The 23,559-nt window shown below is 38.9% G+C and overlaps 1 protein-coding gene across 3 annotated transcripts in view; it reads left to right on the top strand.

The window, feature by feature from the left end:
• Positions 1-23,559, top strand: part of LOC105490196 (poly(A) specific ribonuclease subunit PAN3) — a 161,074-nt gene that overhangs the window by 42,051 nt on the left and 95,464 nt on the right. For 2 of the 3 annotated variants that reach the window (XM_011755596.3, XM_011755597.3), the window contains exon 5: positions 16,910-17,071. The exons of the other annotated variant lie outside the window; for it this stretch is intronic. In XM_011755596.3, the coding sequence (XP_011753898.1) occupies positions 16,910-17,071 (162 nt within the window). The remainder of the gene's footprint in view (positions 1-16,909; positions 17,072-23,559) is intronic. 3 annotated transcript variants of the gene reach the window in all.

Below are 23,559 nucleotides of genomic sequence, written 5' to 3'. Positions count from 1 at the left end.
AAAATGTGGGATGTGAAATATAGTACAGTCTGTTATGGTGGCTCGTGCCTATAATCCCAGCACTTTGGGAGGCTGAGACTCGAGGATCACTTGAGGTCAGGAGTTCAAGACTAGCCTGGACAATGTAGTGAGACCTGGTCTTTACTAAAAACCAAAAACATTAGCCAGGAGTGGTGGCGAACGCCTGTAGTTGCAGCTACTCGGGAGGCTGAGAGGTAGGTGGATGACTTGAGCCCAGGAGGTGGAGGCTGCAGTGAGCCATAATCACTCCGATGCACTCCAGCCTTTGTGAGAGAGCAAAACCCTGTCTCAAAAACAACAACAACAACAACAAAAAACGGTACAGAAGGGTCACAGCCATATATCTGGGCTGTATAACTGTTGTTAACTATATGAGAAACTTGTGTGGTGAGAATGTACGCCTTTGGGCAGTACTACTCATAACGTGTTATGGGACCAGGGCTAGTCTAGAGACTTGTCTGTTAGGAGATAAACACTGAAAATAAATGTCTAGATACTTCTGTAACAATTTGATAATATCGTGACATTCAATTATGGAATCGTTTTTCTAGTGATTTATCTTTATTTTACAAAATTATAGGACCATGATGTATAGGAGGTTTTTAAAAAAGTAATCTTTTTTGATGTTTGAGAAGCACTGATTTTCTTTTATTTGCCACATTAGGAATGCCTAATTTTATAGATAGAAAAAGTAACCATTATATGAGTTTTGTTAAATGTAGGAGTTAATATACAAGAGATTATTACATGAGTAAACCTTAATAGCAAGATAGATAAAATTAAATTTGACCACTGTTACGAGGAGTAGTTTTGTGAGTCACTGTGAATCACAGATGTGATCTAGACAAGCATTAAAATTTCCGATGAGAAATTATTTGGGAACAAAGTATCTTTACAACAGAGTTAGATGTTGGAATACAGATATTCATAAATGAAGTGGTTCAGTGCTGTGATATCTTGCTAATGATTCTTTTTTTTTTTTTTTTTTTTGAGACGGAGTCTCGCTCTGTCGCCCAGGCTGGAGTGCAGTGGCCACATCTCAGCTCACCACAAGCTCTGCCTCCCGGGTTCACGCCATTCTCCTGCCTCAGCCTCCCGAGTAGCTGGGACTACGGGCGCCCGCCATCTCGCCCGGCTAGTTTTTTGTATTTTTTTTTTTAGTAGAGACGGGGTTTCACTGGGTTAGCCAGGATGGTCTCGATCTCCTGACCTCGTGATCCGCCCCTCTCGGCCTCCCAAAGTGCTGGGATTACAGGCTTGAGCCACCGCGCCCGGCCAATGATTCTTGCTAAGACAGAAGTTTTTATGTAGGACAACCATGTATGACTGAGGCAAATCCTAGGCAAAATGAGAAATCTTTCAAATTTGTGTCTAGCTTTCTCCTTTTATATCTTTTTTCTCCTTTTATATCTTGGCTTTCTCCTTTTATATCTTTCTGGGCTATTGCCCTTCTTCACCTTCTTTTTTTATTCACCCTGTCACATTTTATTCAGCTTCCCCCTACTTCTTCCATTTATTAAAGCAAAAAATGGTCTGATACCCATCATTTGTATTTCTTTGGTTTACTTTAGTATATTGTTTCAGTCAATATGCAGTTTTACCTGGATATTTGTATTATATTTCTAATACTGAGAGAACAGATTGTCACTCTGTAAATTTTTTTAAGTTTTAACATCAAGTTAAATTCTTTGGGGTTAGGAGGCAAAGACTTTTGAAGTATCGTGTTTATTTCTTCTGTTAATGCTTTTAAAGCTTTTTGTTAGGACTAGGGAAGTGGGACCAAAGGGACTTGGCTGGTTCATCTGCTGATAGCTTATTTGTGAGGAGATGTGGTTGTTAGAGGTACAGTTCTGGATTATTCTACTTGAGAGAAAAATTCACCAGCAGTACTTTTCTCTGCTTTCTTCTTTGTTGGAACCTAGATTGGGTCTCCCTTTTGTGCTGTTCTTTATCTTAAGAGCACCCATCTCTCTTAGAAAACTTACTGATGATAAATATTTTATGTTTTCTGATTAACTTGACATTTAAAAGTTTTCTTACAGCGTTTGTATTCTAAAGTCTTTCTTTGAAAGATAATTTTTACATTATTTCTACTCTGGGCAATAAAATATGGAATAACAAAGACTAGAGCATATTTACGGTAGAGTTCTTTTATGGAGCAAGATAAAGTAAATTTGGAGAAGTTAGTATGAGTATAGCATAGATAATTTGGAATGTAAATCTTTTCTTAATCCTGCTGATGGTTAGGCTAGGCCTTTTTGGCATATTAAATCAAGTATTTATGTCGGAAAAAAAAGAAAAGGAGAAAATGGAGAAGACATTGAAAGATAACAAATTTTTTTTTTTTTTTTTTTTTTTTTTTTTTTTTTTTTTTTTTTTTTGAGACGGAGTCTCGCTCTGTCGCCCAGGCTGGAGTGCAGTGGCCGCATCTCAGCTCACTGCAAGCTCCGCCTCCCGGGTCTATGCCATTCTCCTGCCTCAGCCTCCCGAGTAGCTGGGACTACAGGCGCCTGCCACCTCACCCGGCTAGTTTTTTGTATTTTTTAGTAGAGACGGGGTTTCACCGTATTTAGCCAGGCTGGTCTCGATCTCCTGACCTTGTGATCCGCCCGTCTCCGCCTCCCAAAGTGCTGGGATTACAGGCTTGAGCCACCGCGCCCGGCCTGATAACAAAATTTTAAAAGAGATTACAATCTAAATTGAATCTGTAAAACAACTGTTTTTAGGTTCTTTATGTATGTTCTCAAAGAAATAATGCCTTACTTGGTATGTAGATTTCCAGTAAGCCACATCAGTATCTTTTACCCATTGAGTATTATTCAGTATTGTTTCTGGAAAATTGTGGCGAGAATTCCAAATTAATGTCCTCACAACTATTATGCTCTGAAGTCACTAAACATTGATTCACCTCCGCTTGTCAAGATGGAGGAGGGAATGTGTGCCATCTCGGCCTAAGCCAGGTTTAGGTGAACTTTTAGGCTTCGAGATAGATATGTTTTCCTATGGAAACTGACACAGTTATTGGAGTCCAAGTTCGGGGTGTGGGTAAGACACCCATGCGTGGTTCCTGTTTATAGCTTACTCAGAGCCTCTTGGAGAATTTTAATTTCTCAAAGAACAAACAGCAGGAATGGTAATAACACGGCAGTATTGAGTAGTGGTTAAGGCTTTAGGGTTTAGAGTTAGATGCAAGGCAGTCAGGATTGAATTTGTATTGCTTCACTGATTATCTTTGTGTCTTCAACATAGTAAACCTTTTTGTTTCTTCATTTGCAAGATGAGAATGTGGTACCTACTATGTAAGGTTGTTTTGAGAACTAAATGGGATGTGTTACCTGGCACAGAAGTGGTGACTATTATTGGTAGTAGCTAATAAATAGTGTTGGTCAAATTTCGAACTTTTCTTGGAAATTGTTAACTGTTGTGAATTAAGTATCCCTGGCTACTCACTCTGGATCAGGCTATATTACAATTGTCCTCTGGAAGTGTGGTTCTGTAGCTGCTCTGAGGATGTCTACCTTTTCTTTGAGATGTTCAGGCCCCCTCCTCCCCCAGTATTAATTTTTTGCCTTCTTCCTCACAGAAACTTCTTCCTGTTAGCTTCTCAAACATGTCCTCCAGATTATGTGAAAATCCATCGGGGGTTTCTTGCAGTGTAATTGCAGACGGATAGAAACTTGATTTTATTTATGTGCATGATGATTTTCTGTATTTGTTCCAGATAATATGGTAAACCTAAATAATTATTTCATAAATTAAATGTTTTATATTTTATCATATCATCTAGTTACGTCAGCAGTTCTTTGGGAGAGATTATTTTTTTCTGTTTGGGGAAATGGAAGTTTGAGAGATCAAGTAATTTGCATAGAGTAATATAAATTACATAGGGCAATATGAGAAGGGTAAGTTGACTGAGTTTACTTCAGGGTGAAAAATAGTCCACTGGTAATATGGAGAGGAGGAGATAAAACATCATTTAACCTTATGCCTGCTTCTTTTCCCTCTTAAGTGATTTTTTTCAGTGTAAATTTCTGTCAAAATGATTTCTGGGGCAAGAATAGACAATTTAATTTTTTATAATTGACAGACAACTTTTCAGAAATGCAGCACAAATTATATTCCAACTAATAGGGGCTGGTTTTTCTATAGTCTTGAAAACACTGGGCTATAAAAATCTTTAATATTTTTGTAATTTCACAGGCAAAAAACCTCGTTTAAATTTGATGGTGGTGTAGACTTCTCTTTTATGTTTATTGGTCATTGGTGTTATTTTATGTCCTTTGCTCATTTCTTATTGGGCTGTTTTTTAAGTTTATTCTAAGAGCTCTTTGTACATTAGAGATGTAAATCTCTTCTATCAGATGTTACAGTCTCCCTCCATTTTGTTGTTGGTCTTGAATTTCACAAGTAATTTATGCTGTCAGTGTTGAAATGTCGTGCTTACTCTGTTTCTGTCATACTATGTTTAAAATAGAAAAATATTAAGTCAATTTTTGTTAAAATAACATGGAACTCTCTGATCCAATGAGTTAGTAATTTGAATATAAAGGACCATCATTGTTTTTTATAATTAATTTGAATACACTGTGATTTTTATTGTGAATGATCTCCAGTAATCAGTTACCCTTAGTTAATGGCTGTGTGTTCTCTCTTTTCTCTGCTTTTTAACTGGTAGGCTTGAATGTTCTTCCTGTTGGTTATCTCCAGCCTCAGTCTATTCTTTTCTTAAAATATACAAGTAACATTAGATTGAAACTTGCTAAAAATATGATAGTTCTTATAGAGAAAGACTTTGAGAGTTGACTTTCCTTTCCTGCTAAGTAAAGAGTATTCGTGGCTGAGTTTCCAGGATTGGGTTGAGATAAAGATGTACTTTGGAAAGAACAGATTAAATTTTGTTTTAACAAGTGTGAGGTTCAACCATGTACTTCCTGTACTTTATTTTAATTGGCAGTTTGTGTGCAGTGACCATTTGTTTTTGTTGAATCAAGAAAGCTTCCTCCAAATTCATGATTGTAGGAGAATTTTGTTCAGTTGATTGATTTTTAAAAAGAGCTCTCGTGAGTTTGTTTTGGAAGCCTTTTTTTAAAGGTATGTATGGTAGTATGGTGTTTGATGCTTTCTCATATTTAAACATGAACTGAAATTTTTGTATGCCTTTTATGTACAGTTTGTAATACTGTTGGCTATACTCATCATATAGCTTTGAAGATTTTGAGTTCTTATACACAGTAATGGTAGTTTAAGTAATGGTAGTTTAAGTAAGACCGTGGTGTATTTGCCACTTGGACCTACAAACTAGTAGATCATTCTAAGGTTAGCTGGTTGGCTTCTTTACACTCTGGTCATTCTATTTGCAAAGTTTAATAGCTGATATTTAGGGGTCTAGCATTATTGATAGCTCATCTCTATTTTCCTAGGAGGTAGCTTTGCGGAATGAATTAGTAAAGGTGAACTTAAAATTCTCATCCACAAACATGCTAGCCTAAGCTCCGAGTTAAAGGTTACCAAAATCCTGTGGTTTTCCCCAACTCTGTTTTATTCCCAAGATTTGTTGTCCTTGTATTTTGAAAATGGGGAAGGAGAACTTTTAAATTCTAGTTATTTGAATAAAGTCTTTATCTGTTCTCATTGATTCCATCCATGCTAATTAAATATAAAAAGATTTATTCATTTGGGTATTTGTATTTGGTTATCTTAGGTTTAGCTAGAATGACATTAAGATTGTAAAGTGTTAAGGAATATTACAGAATGTGGAATTGATTTCTTTGAGTTGGAGATGAGATGTTATAGTTAAGAGGACAAGTGTTGGAACCTGACCTTATGTTAATTTTGAGATAATAGGCAAGTTATTTTAACCTCCTCTCAGACTTACTTTTATCATCTGTAAAGTTGGTATAAAATAGGCGCTATGTCACAGAATTATGTGAATTAAATACGTTAATGGATAGTGTTTATAGTGCCTTGTACTTGTCAAATGGTAGTTATTGTTATAGTCTTCTATTATGATCTGCAATTTAAAAGTTTATCTAATTATGCACAAGACTGCTTTTCATTATTTACCATCTTTGTTTAAATTCAATTATAATAAAACTCATTTCTGAAAAAGTGTACACGTAAAAGTTGAATAAAATGGAAACCTTTTGTTAACAAGCCAGTAGACATTCTGGCAGCTACATAGTGACAGCTACGTGGGAGACTGAGGTGGGAGGTTTGAGTTCAGGGTTTTGAAGCTGCAGTGAGCTATGATGGGGCCACTGTGTTCCAGCCTGGGCAACAGAACAAGACTGTTAATATAATGAATGCATTTGGTAAGGGACTGAAATTGATAGAAAACTTTAATGTTCATTACAATTGATAGATTATCATGGAAATAACTTTCTTGTTTAAAAAAAAAAAAAATTGGCCTGGCATGGTGGCTCATGCCTGTGATCCCACCACTTTGAGAAGATGAGGTAAGAGGATTGCTTGAGACTAGCCTGGGCAATATGGTAAGACCCGTGTTTAAAAAGAAAAAAGCCCTCGCGAGACGGCTCACACCTTTAATTCCAGCACTTTGGGAGGCTGAGGTGGGTAGATAACTCGAGCCCAGGAGTTTGAGACCAGCCTGGGCAACATGGCGAAACAATGTCTCTACAGAAAATACAAAAATGAGCTTGACTTGGTGGTGCACACCTGTAGTCCTAGCTACTTGGGAGACTGAGGTGGGAGGATCACCTAAGCCCAGGAGGTTGAGGCTGCAGCGAGCTATGTTTGCACCACTTCACTCCAGCCTGGGAAACAGAGCAAGACCCTGTCTCAAAAAATACAACAACTTACTTTCACTCAAAATATTTTAATAACTTTGGCATGCTATTTTGTATCTTTGTATCTGGTACGTATTGTGGTTCCAGTCTAAAGAACAAGGATATAAGAAGTTGCAGTTGGTGTTCCAGTTCTTTAGAAATTCAGTGTGCCCTTGCATAGCAAGATCTTCCAACTGATTTTATTTTTGGTAGCATAAAATCCCTTTGTAACACTGAGATTTTAAGAACATAAGTAAAGACTGCTTTGTAGACTTCCTTAAATTACTATGTAGATAATGTTTGTCCCCCTCAATGACCTGACTCATATCAGAAGCTACAAATTGTGTATATGTGTTTATACATGTAAATTGTGTTCAGCCGTGTTTGATATAATTTTTCTCATTTTATACTTATTTTTATTTTTTGAGGGGCAATGTCTTGCCCTGTTGCCCAGGCTGGTCTCAAACTCCGACTTCAAGTGATCCTCCTGTCTCATCCACCCAACTTAGCTGGGACTACAGGCACATGCCACCATGCCCAGCTAATTTTTTAAAGTTCTGTGGAGACTGGGTCTCACTGTGTTGCCCAGGCTGGTCTTGAATTCCTGGTCTCAAATGATCCTCCTATGTCAGCCTCCCAAAGTGCTGAGATTACAGGCATGAGCCACCTCACCTGGCCCAATGAATGACTTAAATGACACTTTAAAATGATTTATGTTTTATTAATCAGAACATCTTTACAAACTTGAAAAATAGTAGTATACAAATGTGAAATATCTCTTTTCAGACACTGCTTAAATGAATATATGAATTTATTATCTTTTACAGCATCAACTCAGCAGCCTATCTCCTGACACTCCTAAGGGTCTTAGGTACATTGATTGAGAAACCTCTGGCCTAGGATTTATTATATATTTATTTCAAAATAAGCCTGCATTTTTTTTTTTACAACCTCCTGTGACTCCTAATGATCTTCCTTCTCTTCATTAAATATCCTGATACTTTAGCATATCTGCAATTATAAGAATTAAATATCAAAGTATACCATTAATGATTGGTGGTTAATCACTTGAGGCCAGGTGTTTGAGACCAGCCTAGGCAATATAGCAAGACCTGGTCTCCACAAAAAATTTTAAAAAGTTAATGGAGCATGGTGGTGTTCACCTATAGTGCCAGCTATGTGGGAGACTGAGGTGGGAGGATCGTTTGAGCTTGGGGGTTTGAAGCTGCAATTAGCTATGGTTGGGCCACTGCGTTCCAGCCTGGGCAAAAGAACAAGACTGTCTAGAAAAAAGAAGAAACAGAAAAAAAAATTACATTGTTTCAAAGTGTAAATAGTGAAATGATTATCTATACAGTGATTACATTTTTGATGTTCAAAGGAGGTTCTTATAATTCAAGGCATTGGAAACTTTTTGTCCTAAACCAACAGTTACTTTTCTCTAGTTTATTATTAATGAGTAGACCATGATATGTAATAATGTGTGACTGATAATGTGAGGCATTTTGGAGATGGTGCTGTTTTGCAGTTACCAAAAGAGTTATGCTCTGAAAATTGGTCTGTTACTTGGTAGCTTTAACTACATTTTTTTATACAAGTGCTGATATTTATAGATTGTTATTTTAGCTGGACTCTGAACTTTTTGGGAGAAGAGAATAGATCTTCTTGATCATTTTATTTTTAAGAATGATAGAGAGGTTTATACTGAAATGTTGAGTAAATCAAGGAATGAAAAATATACATATGTGCATCTAGACTTCAGAACTAAAACAGTCCTAAAATTACCTTCTGTTCTTTCCTTTGACATAGTGAGTCTAGAGGCTTACCTCCCTTGTATTGAGAGTGGACTTCCCATAGTCCTAAACCACTGGAACTGGCTTTTATAAAATGGGGCAAAGGTTTTTGGAAAAGCTAGGGCTTTGAGGGCTACAAGTAGTGATCTTAAAAGCTCTCAGTGTTAGCCGGGCGTGGTGACTCACACCTGTAATCCCAGCACTTTGGGAGGCTGAGCTGGGTGGATCATGAGGTCAGGAGTTCAAGACCAGCCTGGCCAACATGGTGAAACCCTATCTCTACTCAAAATACAAAAATTAGCCAGGCGTGGTGGTGGGCCTCTATAATCCCAGCTACTCAGGAGGCTGAACCAGGAGAATGGCTTGAACCCAGGAGGCGGAGGTTGCAGTGAGCTGAGATCTCACCACTGCACTCTAGCCTGGGGTGGCAGAGTGAGACTCCATCTCAAAAACAAACAAACGAAAAAAGCTCTCAGTGTTGAGGTCAAGCTCCAAAGGGGCAAGGAGCTAGCTACAAGGACTTGAGATGTTGAATTTTTAAACCTTTACCCCTTTTCATTTTGGGGAGTGGCTCCAATTTCTGTTTGTATCACTAGTTATTTCTTCTGCAGATCTTCTCTCTGACGTTATTAAAAACTTTAGTGCTCAAAGTGTGATCACCAGACCAGGAGCATTTGCAGTCTTCGGAGCGTCTTTAGAAACACAGATTCTTAGGCCTTGCTCTAAGGCCTACCGAATCAGAATCTTTTATTTTAGCAAGATCCCTGGAAGATTTCTGTGTTCACTATTGTTTGAGAAGTACTACTCTAGAATATATTTTCAAACCTTTTCTTATTCTTGAAAACTTTTATTCAAACCTGGAGCTTTTTTGTTTGTTTGGTTTGATATTTTACTTTTGAGACAGTCTTGCTCTTATCACCCAGGCTAGAGTCCAGTGGCACAATCTTGACTCACTGCAAACTCTGCCTCCCAGGTTCAAGTGATTCCCCTGCCTCAGCCTCCAGAGTAGCTGGGATTACAGGCGCATACCACCACGCCTGGCTAATTTTTGTATTTTTTAGTAAAGACTAGGTTCCACCATGTTGGCCAGGCTGGTCTGGAACTCCTGACCTCAAGTGATCTGCCCACGTCAGCCTCCCAAAGTGCTGGCATTACAAGCGTGAGCCACCTCACCTGGCCAATTTGTTTGTTTTTTGAGATAGAGCCTCACTCTATTGCCAGGTTAGAGTGCAGTGGCACAGTCATAGCCTACTGCAGCTTTGAATTCCTGGTCACTTCAGCCTCCTGAATAGCTGGAATTACAGGCACACCACCACACCTGGATTATTAAAAAAAATTTTTGGCAGTGGGCAGGAGGGGTAGAGATGGGGTGGGTCTCACTATGGTGCCCAGGTTGGTCCTTGAACTCCTGGCCTCAAGCAGTCCTCCTGCCTTGGCCTTCCAGAGTGCTAGGATTACAGGTATGAGCTGCTGTGCCTGGCCTCTGCTGGATGTTTTACCATGGGAAAAGGGGTGTATTAGTCCATTTTGACACTGCTATAAAGAAATACCCGAGACTGGGTAATTTATAAAGGAAAGAGGATTAATTGACTCACAGTTCCACATGGCTGAGAGGCCTCAGGAAACTTACAATCATGGTGGAAGGGGAAGCAGGCACCTTCTTCACAGGGTGGCAGGAGAGAGAAGCGTGTGTGAAGGAGGAGCTGTCAAACGTTTATAAAACCATAGATCTCGTGAGAACTCACTCACTATCACGAGAATAGCACGGGGGAAACCACTCCTATGATCTAGTCACTGCCTTAACACATGGGCATTATTAATATAATTTGAGATGAGATTTGGGTGGGAGCACAGAGCCAAACCATATCAAGGGGATTGGGAATTTTGTTGTACAATGTTAACTTACACGTTCAATAGGACACGGCATTTTCTTTTTTTTTTTTTTTTTGAGACGGAGTCTCGCTCTGTCACCCAGGCTGGAGTGCAGTGGCCGGATCTCAGCTCACTGCAAGCTCCGCCTCCCGGGTTCACGCCATTCTCCTGCCTTAGCCTCCCGAGTAGCTGGGACTACAGGCGCCTGCCACCTCGCCCGGCTGAGTTTTTGTATTTTTAGTAGAGACGGGGTTTCACTGGGACACGGCATTTTCAAATGGTTTTATTTCATAATAACCAGCAAGGTGGAACTGGTCAGGCTATCAAGAATAGAGGATCGATAAGGGAATTTACCTGTTTTGGGGGACCACTGTGTTCTTAAAAGTTGGTCTAGGTAAGGATTTCTAGAAGCTCGGAAGGGAAGAAGAGTTGTTGCTTTTGTTTGCTCTGAAGGAGGGGCTTGGATCTTAAAGAACTGAAATAGTAAATAAACATTTCCCTTAAAATTGTGTTTGCCCTGTTTATTTTCTCATCTTCTCTTTAAACTCTTCCTTTGCCTTAGCACCTGCTTCCAATTAATCACCAATAGTTGTTTTTAACCTACCAGATGTTTCCACAAGTAAGCCTTCACTAGTTCTCTGTTTCTGTTATTATTGCCTCAAGTTCATCTCCTTCTTTCTCGACTAGTGATTCGTAGCCAGGGCAGTTGTGTCTTTTTACCCCCAGAGAACATTTGGTAATATCTGGAGACATTTTTGGTTGTTACAACTGGGTAGTTGGTGCTTAGTGGTATTTAGTGGGAGGACAGAGATGCTGCTAAACATCCTACAATGCACAAGACAGCCCCCCACAAGAAAGAATTATCCAAAGTCAGTGGTGCTGATGTTGGGAAACCCTAACCTAGACTACTGCCAGAGTCCACTAATTTGTCGACCTATTTCCATTTTTACTCCCTCTTCCCCAGTTCTTCCTCCACACTGCCACAGACATTCCTTTCTAAAATGCAAATCTGATTTTGTCATTTCTTCTTTGCCCAGGGAATGATCCTCAAATTCCTTAGTATAGGAAACAATATGTTTTTATTTACTTGTTTATTTTTATTTCAATTTTTTTTGAGACATGAGACCACATGTCCCTGCAGCCTTGACCTCCTGGGCTTGTGATGCTCCCACCTCAGCCTCCAAAGTTGCTGGGACTATAGCCATGGGCCACCATGCCCGGCTCCTTTTTTCATTTTTTGTAGAGATGAGGTCCCACTGTGTTGCCCAGGCTGATCTTGAACTCGGCTCAAACAGTCCTCCTATCTCAGCCTCCCAAAGTGCTGGGATTATAAGCATGAACCATTGTGCTTGGCACTAAAACAATACTTTTTGTTTGTTTGTTTGTTTTGAGACAGAGTCTCACTCTCACCCAGGCTGGAATGCAGTGGTGCCATCTTGGCTCACTGCAGCCTCCGCCTCCTAGGTTCAAGAGATTCTCCTGCCTCAGCCTCCTGAGTAGCTGGGATTACAGGCGCGCACCACTACACCCGGCTAATTTTTGTATTTTTAGTAGAGATGGGGTTTCACCATGTTTGCCAGGCTGTTCTCTAATTTCTGATCTCGTGATCTGTTCACCTCAGCCTCCCAAAGAGCTGGGATTACAGACGTGAGCCACCGTGCCTGAGCAATACTTTTTAAAAATTGTATTCAGGCTTCATCTTTTGTTCTCAAACTTGACCTTTTGCTAATGGTGAACTGAATACTTGTGATTTGCTCTAAACACCACCATGTCTCTATACATACTTTTCCTCTAGCCTATACTACATACTTCCATCTCTCATATTTTCCTATGTAGGCACATTTGTTTTTCCTTCAGAACTTGACTCGGGTGTTCACTTTCTCTGTGAAGCCACCTTTGTTTCTGCTCTATTCGTACGTGATTACTTATGCATTATTATATCACAGTGGGTTATGATTTGTTTGCATTTCTGTTATATCCTAGCCTGTATTCTGTCTTCAAGCCAAAGGTGTGTATTGTATTCCAGATACTTAGAAGAGTTCCTGATACAAAGTAGGTTTTCAGATGTTTACTTGAAAGTACATTTTTTCTTCAAGGAGTAATTAGTAATTTGGAAGTTAGCTTATAGATGAAATATTGTTATAATTTATGTTCTATGCAATGAAACCTTTCTGTATAATCTTTTGCCTCACCATAATGTTTTACATTGCTGCCATCTCTTTTCAGATGTTATTTTGTATTCTGTTGCTTATAATGGTACATTAAATAGTATTGATACCTTAGGGCGAGGGTGTCCAATTTTTTAGCTTCCTTGGGCCACATTGGAAGAATTGTCTTGAGTCACACATAAAATACACTGACACTAATGATAGCTGATGAGCTTTTAAAAAAATGGCAAAATAATCTCATAATGTTTCAAGAAAGTTTACAAATTCTTGTTGGGCCGCATTCAGAGTCATCCTGGCCCTCTGGTTGGACAAGCTTGCCTTAGTATCTTTTCATTTAGTTACACAGAGAAGATTTTACTTTTGGATTAGAGTTTAATCTCTGGCTATTTATTCAGAAAATTTAGGGTTTATAATGACATATGTTTAGAGATCTCATCTACCTAAGAGGAGAGGCTTTAGGCTAGTTAAGGGTTTTGGGACATGGAGTGGAAGGAGAGGAGTGATCATTTCCCTTTTTGAAATGAAGAAACGTTAATTATTTAATGAGTGCAGTTAAGGAGGGAGGATGATACATCAGATGTTTTTAAAACCATTTTTGGGAATGGGCACGTGGTTCACACCTGTAATCCCAGCACTTTGGGAGGCCAAGGCAGGTGGATCATTGGAGCCCAGGAGTTTGAGACCAGCTTGGGCAACATACAGAGACCCCCATCTCTACAAAAAATACAAAATTTAGCTGGGTGTAGTGGTACATGCTTGTTGTCCCAGCTTCTCCGGAGACTGAGGTGGGAGGATCCCTTGAGCCTGGGAGGTAGAGGTTGCAGTGACCTGAGATTGCACCACTGCACTTCAGCCTGGGAGTCAGACCCTGACTAAAAAAAACAAAACCCAAGAAACAAAAACAAACCAAAGAACAACAACCTTTTCTTTTTTTTTTTTTTCCAATGTTGTTTACTGGGCTACTGAATAGAAAGTGAATTGTATTGACTGTAATAACTGTGTCAAAAGTACATCTGAGGCCCAGTGTGGTGGCTCATGCCTGTAATCCCAGCACTTTGGGAGGCCGAGGCAGGTGGATCACCTGAGGTTAGGAGTTCGAGACCAGCCTGGCCAACATGGTGAAACCCCGTCTCTAATAAAAATAGAAAAATTAGCCAGGCATGGTGGCAGGTACTGTAATCCCAATTACTTGGGAGGCTGAGGCAGGAGAATCGCCTGAACTAGGAAGGCGGAGTTTGCAGTGAGCTGAGATTACACCACTGCACTCCAGCCTGGGCGATGGAGTCTAAAAAAAAAAAGAGATACTCTCTCAAAAAAAAAAAAAAAAAAAAAAGAAAGAAAGTACATCTGATTTCGTGAAGGATCTGAATTGCAGAAGACCTTTTAAAATAATTTTCATGCATTCAGATATATGATCTGGAATTTAGGTGTCCATGTATAAATCATTTGACAACCTGAGATTTTGATGAAGTAAACATTTGATATGTTGAACTTTCCTGATAGAACAAGGTTAATCTTTAGCTCAGAAATTTTCATATATATGTGTGTATATATATATATATATTTTGTTTGGTAGAGATGGAGTCTTGCTCTGTTGCCCAGGCTGGAGTGCAGTGGCGTGATCTTGGCTCACTGCAACCTCTGCTTTCCGAGTTCAAGCAGTTCTCCTGCCTCAGCCTCCCAAGTAGTTGGGACTGTAGGTGCACACCGCTACGCACGGCTAATTTCTTTTGTATTTTAGTGCAGACGGTGTTCCACCGTGTTGCCCAGGCTGGTCTTGAACTCCTGAGCTCAGGCAATCTGCCCATCTCCGCCTCCCAAGGTGCTAGGATTACAGGCGTGAGCCACTGTTCCTGGCCAAATATAAATTTTAAAGTAGTGAATGTCTAATTAGGGTTATGTTATTCTTACTGTATGTCAAAGCCTTGTAGTTTTCTATTTGAACACAAAAATGTACAATTTAATTCTTATACTCTTTCCAAGGAATTAAGTTACTAGAAATAACTTGCTTTAAAATTCTTCCGCTTATAATGTGGTTCCGTGGCATGAATCACTAGGGTACATACTTATTCTCATTCACAGAAGTTCCCTCTGTGGCTTTTGTAAAGTATGATAGCAAATAAAAAGAAAAAATGTTCGCTATGCTATAGACATAGAGAATAACTAGATTGGTTCAAGATTGCATAAAGGTGGAAGTATGTTAGTCTCATAAAAAACTGTGTCCACTGGGCTGACGTGGTGGCTCATGCCTGTAACCTCAGCACTTTGGGAGGTGGTGGATGGCTTGAGTCCAGGAGTTCGAGACCAGCCTAGGCAACACAGTGAAACCCCATCTCTACTAAAAATACAAAAATTAGCCTGGCATGGTGGCGCATGCCTGTAGTCCTGGCTACTTGGGAGGTTGAGGTGGGAGGGTCGCTTGAGCCCCCGAAGCAGGGGTTGCCACTGAGCTGTGATTGCACCACTGCATTCCATCCTGGGTGACAGAATGAGACACTGTCTCAGAAAGCAAAAACAAATAAAACTCTGTCCACTGCCTTATTTATTGAGTAGGTAGGCAATCTAGTTACTTTTTTCAGTGCAAGTTTAGTTATTTTTGTCCTTGGTTTTTTTTTTTTTTTTTTTTTTTTTTTTTTTTTTTAATTTGAGACGGAGTCTCACTCTGTGGCCCAGGCTGGAGTGCAGTGGCATGATCTCGGCTTATTGCAACCTTTGCCTCCCAGGTTCGAGTGATTTTTCTGCCTCAGTCTCCCGAGTAGCTGGGATTACAGACATATGCTTGGCTGATTTTTGTACTTTTAGTAAAGATGAGGTTTCACCATGTTGGCTAGGCTGGTCTTGAACTCCTGACCTCAAGTAATCCACCACCTCGGCCTCCCAAAGTGCTGGGATTATAGGCATGAGCCGCTGCGCCCGGCCTTGTCCCCTTTAAATCAAAGACAATATAGCAGGTGCATACTTGTGGAATGGATAATCTAATTTGCATGGAATAATTCACATAGGCATTATTTGCAAGACTTTTGAAATTTGGAAATTATGTCTTCTTCAAATTGGTTCTCTTTATACTAGAAAACATAATTAATATATTTGACTGGCTATTTTTTTTTTTTTTTTTTTTAAATAGAGACAGGGTCTTGCAATGCTGCCTGGGCTGTTGTGGAGCTCCTGGGCTCAAGTGATCCTCGTGCCTCAGCCTTTGAAGTGCCGGGATTACGGGCATGAGCCACCATGCCTGACCAGCATCTTTTTTTGAAGAAACTTAATTTTAACTCTTTGTTTCAGCAGTCTTATACCTCATGACAGAGCAATGAGTAAACATATATTTTCTTATTTCAGAGTTTAAATTAGTTACCTTCCCAAGCATGAGTTAGTATTTTCTGAAGGGAAAAAAATATATATAAATTTTCCTTAAGATGCAGTGTAGTGCATATTTGCTGTAATTAAGAGAAGTAAAATGGTGGAAACAATCACTAATTTTCATGAACGAAAGTCCTGCTAACCACTATTAAGATGGTTTATTAATTTTCTTACAATGTTAGGCAAATAATTTATGATGTTATTGAATAATTTATTCATTATCAGTCTGTTCATATTATTGAGATTTAAAAGACCAGTTAAATTTGTGTTATTGTTTTGTTGTTGTTGTTTTTTAGTCTGAGTGTTTTTTTTTCTTTGAATACTTTAGGTTGAATGCCTATTTAAGATAGAGTGACTTATATTCAAGTCTAATGTGCATAGAATTAAAATTAAAAAAAAATCAATTTATTAGGAATCAACTGCTTTTTAAAAAGTGGATTAGTTCTCAGTAGGAAATAAAGTAACAAGATGGGGAGCTGAAAAAGTTGTAGTTTGGTGAACTTAAAAAAAAAAAATCTATATTCTGTACCCTTGAAACCATTTCTTTGTATTGCAGTGAGAATAGGTAAGTGACAGTAGAAAAAATTTTGCAAAGCATTTTTCTTGGCTGATAAGTTGAATTTCTGTTCATTAAGTAAAGTTGTATACAATCAGATTAAAATGTATTTTTCTAAAAACATTTGTTGCTTTATATAATATTCTTTAGCCCATTAGGACTGTGGGTTATTTTGGAGATGCGGGTTTGATACTGGGGTGGGAGATGGTGGGTGGTGGTAAGGATATTAGAAGGAGTGTTTTAGAAACTTGTTTCCTATCCCACCATTCCCAGTATCCTCTATATGTTAGTTATGTTAGTTTAGATTAGTGTGGGGGATGTTAGGAGTGGCCTGGTTTCTTTCCTTCTTTTTCCTAGCCAAGGAAGTATCGCCTGGGGATGCTGGAGGAGAGGCTAGTTCCGATGGGATCAAAGGCACGAAAAGCAAAGAACCCTATTGGCTGCCTTGCTGACAGGTGTAAATCAGGAGTACCCATCAATATGGTTTGGTGGAACAGAGTCACAGAAAACAATTTACAGGTAAAAATAATTTTTATTAGACATTTCTTGAAAGTGAATATCTTGGCTGCTTTCTGTGTCTGTTTGGGGTGGTGGGTGTGAAAGGATTGGATGACTTAGCTGATATACTTAGGTAATTTAAAAAATTTCTAATCAGAGTATAAGGTTAGTGACCCCTTAACCAACTAAATGATTTTTTCTTGGTGGCTTTTTGAGCTTTTCCTCTTTGTAGAATATTTTACTTTTTTGTTTGTTTGTTTTTTGTTTTTTGAGACAGAGTCTCGCTCTGTGCCCGAGGCTGGAGGGCAGTGACACCATCTCAGTTCCCTGCATCCTCCGCCTCCCAGGTTCAAGATATCGTGCCTCAGCCTCTCAAGTAGCTGGGACTGCAGGTACACACCACCACGCCTGGCTAATTTTTTGTAATTTTAGTAGAGATGGGGTCTCGCCATGTTGGCCAGGCTGTTCTCGAACTCCTGACCTCAGGTGATCTGCCTGCCGTGGCCTCCGAAAATGCTGGGATTACAGGCATGAGCCACCACTCCTGGCCGATTATTTTGCTATTTTTAATTAAATTTAGTTTTCCCTTTTTCAATTTTATTAATACTTGAGTACAATTATTTTTAATACCCAAGAGTTATTCAGGATAGGACTACATTCAAGAGTCATGTAAGGCCGGGCATGATGGTGCACGCCTGTAATCCCAGCATTTTGGGAGGCCGGGGGAGGTGTATCACCTGAGGTCAGGAGTTCAAGACCAGCCCGGCCAACATGGTGAAACCCCGTCTCCACAAATATACAAAAGAAAAAAAAATTTTTTTAGCCAGGCTTGGTGACGAGTGCCTGTAATCCCAGCTACTTGGGAGGCCGAGGCAGGAGAATAGCTTGAACCCAGGAGGCAGAGGTTGCAGCAAGCCGAGACTGCACCATTGCACCCACTGCAGCCTGGGCAACAGAGCGAGACTCTGTCTCAAAAAAAAAAAAAAAAAAAGTCATATAAAATTTATTACAGAGTCACATTTATTTGGAATCTGAAGAACAAGATGCTTCATATGTTGTCTTTTTAACATTTTTACTGGGAAACAAAAATTATATGTAAACAAACTTGTTAAGAGTTGCTCTAAAACTAACTTCAGTAGTATGTTGTCATAGAGTCATTACAAATACATTCCATCTTTGACTCTACTTTTATTGTCAATATTGAATAATGCAAATGAAAATTTATAACTCAGGTAGCTTCTATATAAGATTTTGAAGTACCAACAAAAAATTTATATGCCATTTTAATATGGATTATAATTGTATTCCCATTTTTGAAAAATTGATAATCATTCTGTAATATAGTTTTATTAACCAAATTTCAATTTAGCCAAAGGTAGAATGTCTTTCCTCCCAAACTTGCATTTAAAATATATCCCGAGGCAAAGCTTATAATCCCACATGTACATACCATACACAGAAAAGATGTAACAAAGGTAACAACTTGGTTTTGTTTCTGTTTCCAACCTTATATTATAAATAGGTTCACAGTATTTTGTTCTGTTTAACATTGATACATTAGTAGTATCTGTATTGCCTTGGGCATAGGAATAAATAAATTATTCCAAAAGTAAATATTGCAAAATATGGTATTTGCTCCAACTGATATTTTGGTAATATTTTCTAAAGATAAGAAAAGGTGGGAGTTTCATGCAACCATATGCTTCAGATTTCATTGGAAAGTTTTGACTATGTCAATTATGAATAACAATATAGTTTTTTTTAACTGAATTTGCTTGTCTTTGATATCAGTAGTGGAGAGATTTTTGATATGGGTTGTTACAATTATTTTTTAGTTTAAAAAAGAAGGTCTGAAAAAAAAAATTGGACTCCAACTATTTAAGAGCAGATACAAGTGAAACTGGAATTACTTGTACGTTGTGGGGGTGAAATACTTACCAATGCAGAGGTGTAGCCACTCGACCTCTCCACAACTGCCCCCATTATCCTGGTGGCAGTTCTGAGGTACTTTTTTTTTTTTTTTTTTTTGAGACGGAGTCTCGCTCTGTCACCCAGGCTGGAGTGCAGTGGCGGGATCTCAGCTCACTGCAAGCTCCGCCTCCCAGGTTTATGCCATTCTCCTGCCTCAGCCTCCCGAGTAGCTGGGACTACAGGCGCCCGCCACCTCGCCCGGCTAGTTTTTTGTGTTTTTTAGTAGAGATGGGGTTTCACCGTGCTAGCCAGGATGGTCTCGATCTCCTGACCTCGTGATCCGCCCGTCTCGGCCTCCCAAAGTGCTGGGATTACAGGCTTGAGCCACCGCGCCCGGCCGAGGTACTTTGTTTTTTAGAATAGCTTGAAAAATCTTTAGGTTGGTTATAGTTATGTTTTATTTATAATTAAAATGGTAATAGATTTGCATTAATGTGTGCAATATTGAATTGGTGTTATCCGAATCTTTCAAATACTGTTATTTTATACTTCAGGTAGTTCTTTTAAGGACATAAGGAATGCTGTACCCCAAATTTAGAACTTTACAGTCTCTAAAATGCTTCACTTTACCAGGCACATGTTGAAGTACTGAAAAATACCCATCTCGTCTCCATTACTGTCTGTGTGGATTCCTAAACTGTGGAGTCTGGAATAGTTTATACAAAGCTAAGAGTATGTTGCACCATATTTTTGTATTGGAGTTTTTATCTTTTTCTTGTAAGAGAAAAAAACATAAATCAATTCCATATCATTTTTTTCCTTTTGTGTGATTAGAAATTATTTTTAATATCGTTTTGTGTTTTCGACATACATTAGTTTAAAGAATTTTGTCAGGAGCATATTCATCTTTCCCATTCCATTTGTTTCCTTAAATCTTAGGTCCTCTCAATCCTAGGGTCAGAAAAATGTTTTAACATCTTTTATGCTAACAATTATGGCTGTGTTTCTTAAATGGTTGTCTTGTGCCAGGCACTGTGCTAAGCTCTTTACATGTATTGTCTTTTGCTATTGCTAATAGCTTATGGGGTGGATGTTACTGCTAGATGAAGAAACATCTTCAGAGAAGCTAAGTAGCTTTAAGGTTAAACAGTTAGTAGAGGAACAGAAATTTGAGTCCCATGTTTGTCAGACTCAGAATCTCTTTACTTCTATGTGCTGTAGCTCTAGTAGCTACAGTTGGTTTAATTATCTAACTGGTTAACTGAATTTCTGCAGGACAGCTTTTTTTGAGGATGAGAATGCATCCATATTTGTCTAGACACAGGCTGTAACTTACGCATGACGCTGCAGCATTTGTAAGCTCTGTCAGTTTTCCTCGTGCTTCATCTTTCTCCTCGGTGCCATTTAGCTACTTTTCTTTCTGGAACTTTAAACATTTCTTTATGTGCATTTCTTAATCTTGACCTAACGTCTTGGTCTTTTTTCTGCTTCTGAAAACAAAGGAAAACCAGCAAACCACCTAACAAGAAACTTAACAAAACCTTTGTCCGAGTTTCTGAGCTCTGTTGGAATGCAGTCATTCATATTGCATTTATTCTCTTCAGTGCTGGATTTCTTTCAAGAGGCCCATGATTCCCTACCCTTTATTACTTAGTAATCTTTTAGCTCATTTTTTACCAAAGATTTTATGATACGAAGGAGCCTGTCTGCCAAACATGGCATTTATTAAATGGTGATACATTTGAAAAATACATGTGTGGAGCTGCTAATTAGAGAAACAGAGAAGCTTAAAATTTTTCTTAATCATTTGTAGGTTTGTAGAGGGTAAATTTATTCTTCATATGGCTGTTTGAAATATTGATAAGACCCATCTGATCTCCGTTAATATGTTTGTAAAGTCCCCAGTTGGGAACCTTTGGAATAGTTTCTACTCTTTTCTCTAAATTTCCTTACCACCCATTTACTCCTTAAATGTCTGCAAACTGGTGTTACCAAAATTTTATTGAAACTGTTCTCAGAGTTTTCCAGGGATCTCCATAATTGCCAAATCCAGCAGTTTTATTGAGCACTTAATATTGCTGGCTACTTTTTTTTTTTTTAAATCATGAAACTCTTTCTCTCTGTTTTTTTTTTTTTTTTTTTTCTTTTTGAGACAGGGTCTCTCTCTGTCACCCAGGCTGGAGTGCAGTAATGCGATCATGGCTTACCTCATAGTCTTGACCTTCTGTGCTCAAGCGTTCCTCCTGTCTCAGTCTCCCCAGTAGCTGGGACTACAGGCACATATCACCACACCCAGCTAATTTTTTTTTTTTTTTTTTTTTACTTTTTGTGAAGATGGGGTCTTGCCATGTTGCTCAGGCTGGTCTCGAACTCCTGGGCTCAAGCTATCCTCCTGCCTTGGCCCCCCAAAGTGTTGGGATTACAGGTGTGAACCACTGTACTGGCCATGACATTTCTTTCTCTTTGCACTTTTTAATTAAAAAAAATTTTTTTTAATACAAAAAAATTAGCTGGGCGTGGTGGAGTGTGCCTGTAGTCCCAGCTGTTCGGGAGGCTGAGGCAGGAGAATGGCGTGAACCTGGGAGGTGGAGCTTGCAGTGAGCCGAGATTGTGCCACTGCACTCCAGCCTGGGCAACAGAGTGAGACTCCATCTCAAAATAATAATAATAATAATAATATATATATATATTGTTTTAAGAGGTGGGGGGTCTCACTATGTTGCTTAGGTTGATTTCAAACTCCTGGCCTCAACTGATCCTTCCACCTCAGCCTCCCAAAGTACTGGGATTATAGGCATAAACAGCCACAACTGCCTCTCTTTGGACTTTTCACTCTTTGTTTCATCCCTGGCTCCTTGTGAGCTCCTGTTCTTGGTTCACTTGTTCTTTGCTTTTTCTTATATGCCATTGATTCTGAAATGTTACTTTTAGAATTGTCTTATGAGTTCAAGGCCCAGATTTTTTGTGCCTCTGATATCTTTGCATAGGGTAAATATGCCACTCTCCCTACATCTCTGGAAAGTCTAGAAACATGGTTTAATTTTTGGTTTTCCAGATTTACTGCTTCTCATATGTTTCTCTTATACTCCTTCTTCAGTTTATGGTATTATCTTCCTGGTCTCTGAGACTAAATATTCCTTCCCTGTCATCTCTTTGATTCTACCACTTACTTTTTTTTTCTCCCCTGGATTACTTTTTAAATCTAACACATATTGTAAGAAGGAAACTGCTGTGCTTTGACAAATCATTAATTAAAATAGAATATGTTGAACTGTATACATTTGTTATAGTAAGTCTTTATAACAGTAATCACATATTATCCCCATTTGACAACAGAATTGGGCCTTAGGAAAGCTTAATGCTAGTTAGTGGTAGAGCTGCGATTCTAGCCAAGATCTGTACTAAATTTTGAGATTTTTCTGCTGTATTATCTGCCTCTAATTCTTACTTTTTAAAAGTCTACGGTATCTTACCCCTCTTTCCTTTTTAATAAATACTGAGATTGTTTATTCCTTACACATAAACAGCTTCTGAATAATTTTTGTCAATTTTTTTAGGATTTAATCTTTTCTACCTATCTGGGTCTGTCTCTTCATATCCATCCACATATACTATATCCTAACCATATGAGATCTTTTATATTACATAAAATGTAAAATACATTGTCAGTTCTCTGAACCATTGTTAACTGAGCCTGAAAAACAAATCTTCCTTCTTTTTCCTTTAAGAGATGGCTCAAATACTACTTTCTCTGGGATTACTTGTCCACACAGCAGGCAGGATGGAATATATATATGTACACACACACACAATTTGTTTAACTTTACTGTTCCCAGTGTATTTGGTGTTTAACAGTTATTTCATTCTGTTTTGTATTAAATTTGTTTGCCTGTTTGTCTTTTTCTACTGGATTGTAAATATTTGAGGTTAAGCATGTGTTTATTTCTGTATCCTGAAGGTATTAGGTTGGTGAAAAAGTAATTGCGGTTTTGCCATTCCTTTTAATGCAAAAACCACAAATACTTTTGTACCAACCCAGTATTTTATTGTTTTTAAATGCTACTGTTTAATTTTCTTTCTTTCTTTCTTTCTTTTTTTCCCCCCCAGACGGGGTCTCGCTCTGTTGCCCAGGCTGGAGTGCAGTGGTGCAATCTTGGCTCACTGCAACCTCTGCCTCCCAGGCTCAAGCGATGCTCCCTCTTCAGCCTCCCGAGTAGCTGGGACCACAGGTGTGTGCCACCATGCCTGGCTATTTATTTATTTATTTATTTTTGGTAGGGATGGGGTTTCACCATGTTGTCCAGGCTGTTCTTGAACCTCTGGCCTCCTAAAGTGCTGGGATTACAGGTGTGAGCGGCCATGCCTGACCTTAATTTTCTTTTATTGGGTAATATGTGTAATTTTGTGGTAATTTATTTTAAGACTTTTCTATATCATTTATTTATTTATTGAGACAGGGCCTCACTCTGTTACCCAGGCAGGAGTGCAATGGTGTCCTCATGGCCCACTGCAGCCTCTACCTCCTGGGCTTACGCAGTTTTCCCACTTTAGCTTCCCAAGTAGCTGGGACTACAGGTATGTACCATCGTGCCCAGCCA

The sequence above is a fragment of the Macaca nemestrina genome, chromosome 16 (assembly GCF_043159975.1).
Source record: "Macaca nemestrina isolate mMacNem1 chromosome 16, mMacNem.hap1, whole genome shotgun sequence".
NCBI classification, from domain to species: domain Eukaryota; kingdom Metazoa; phylum Chordata; class Mammalia; order Primates; family Cercopithecidae; genus Macaca; species Macaca nemestrina.
The sequence above is the reverse complement of the archived record's forward strand: the minus strand, read 5'-3'. Positions and strand labels throughout refer to the sequence as shown.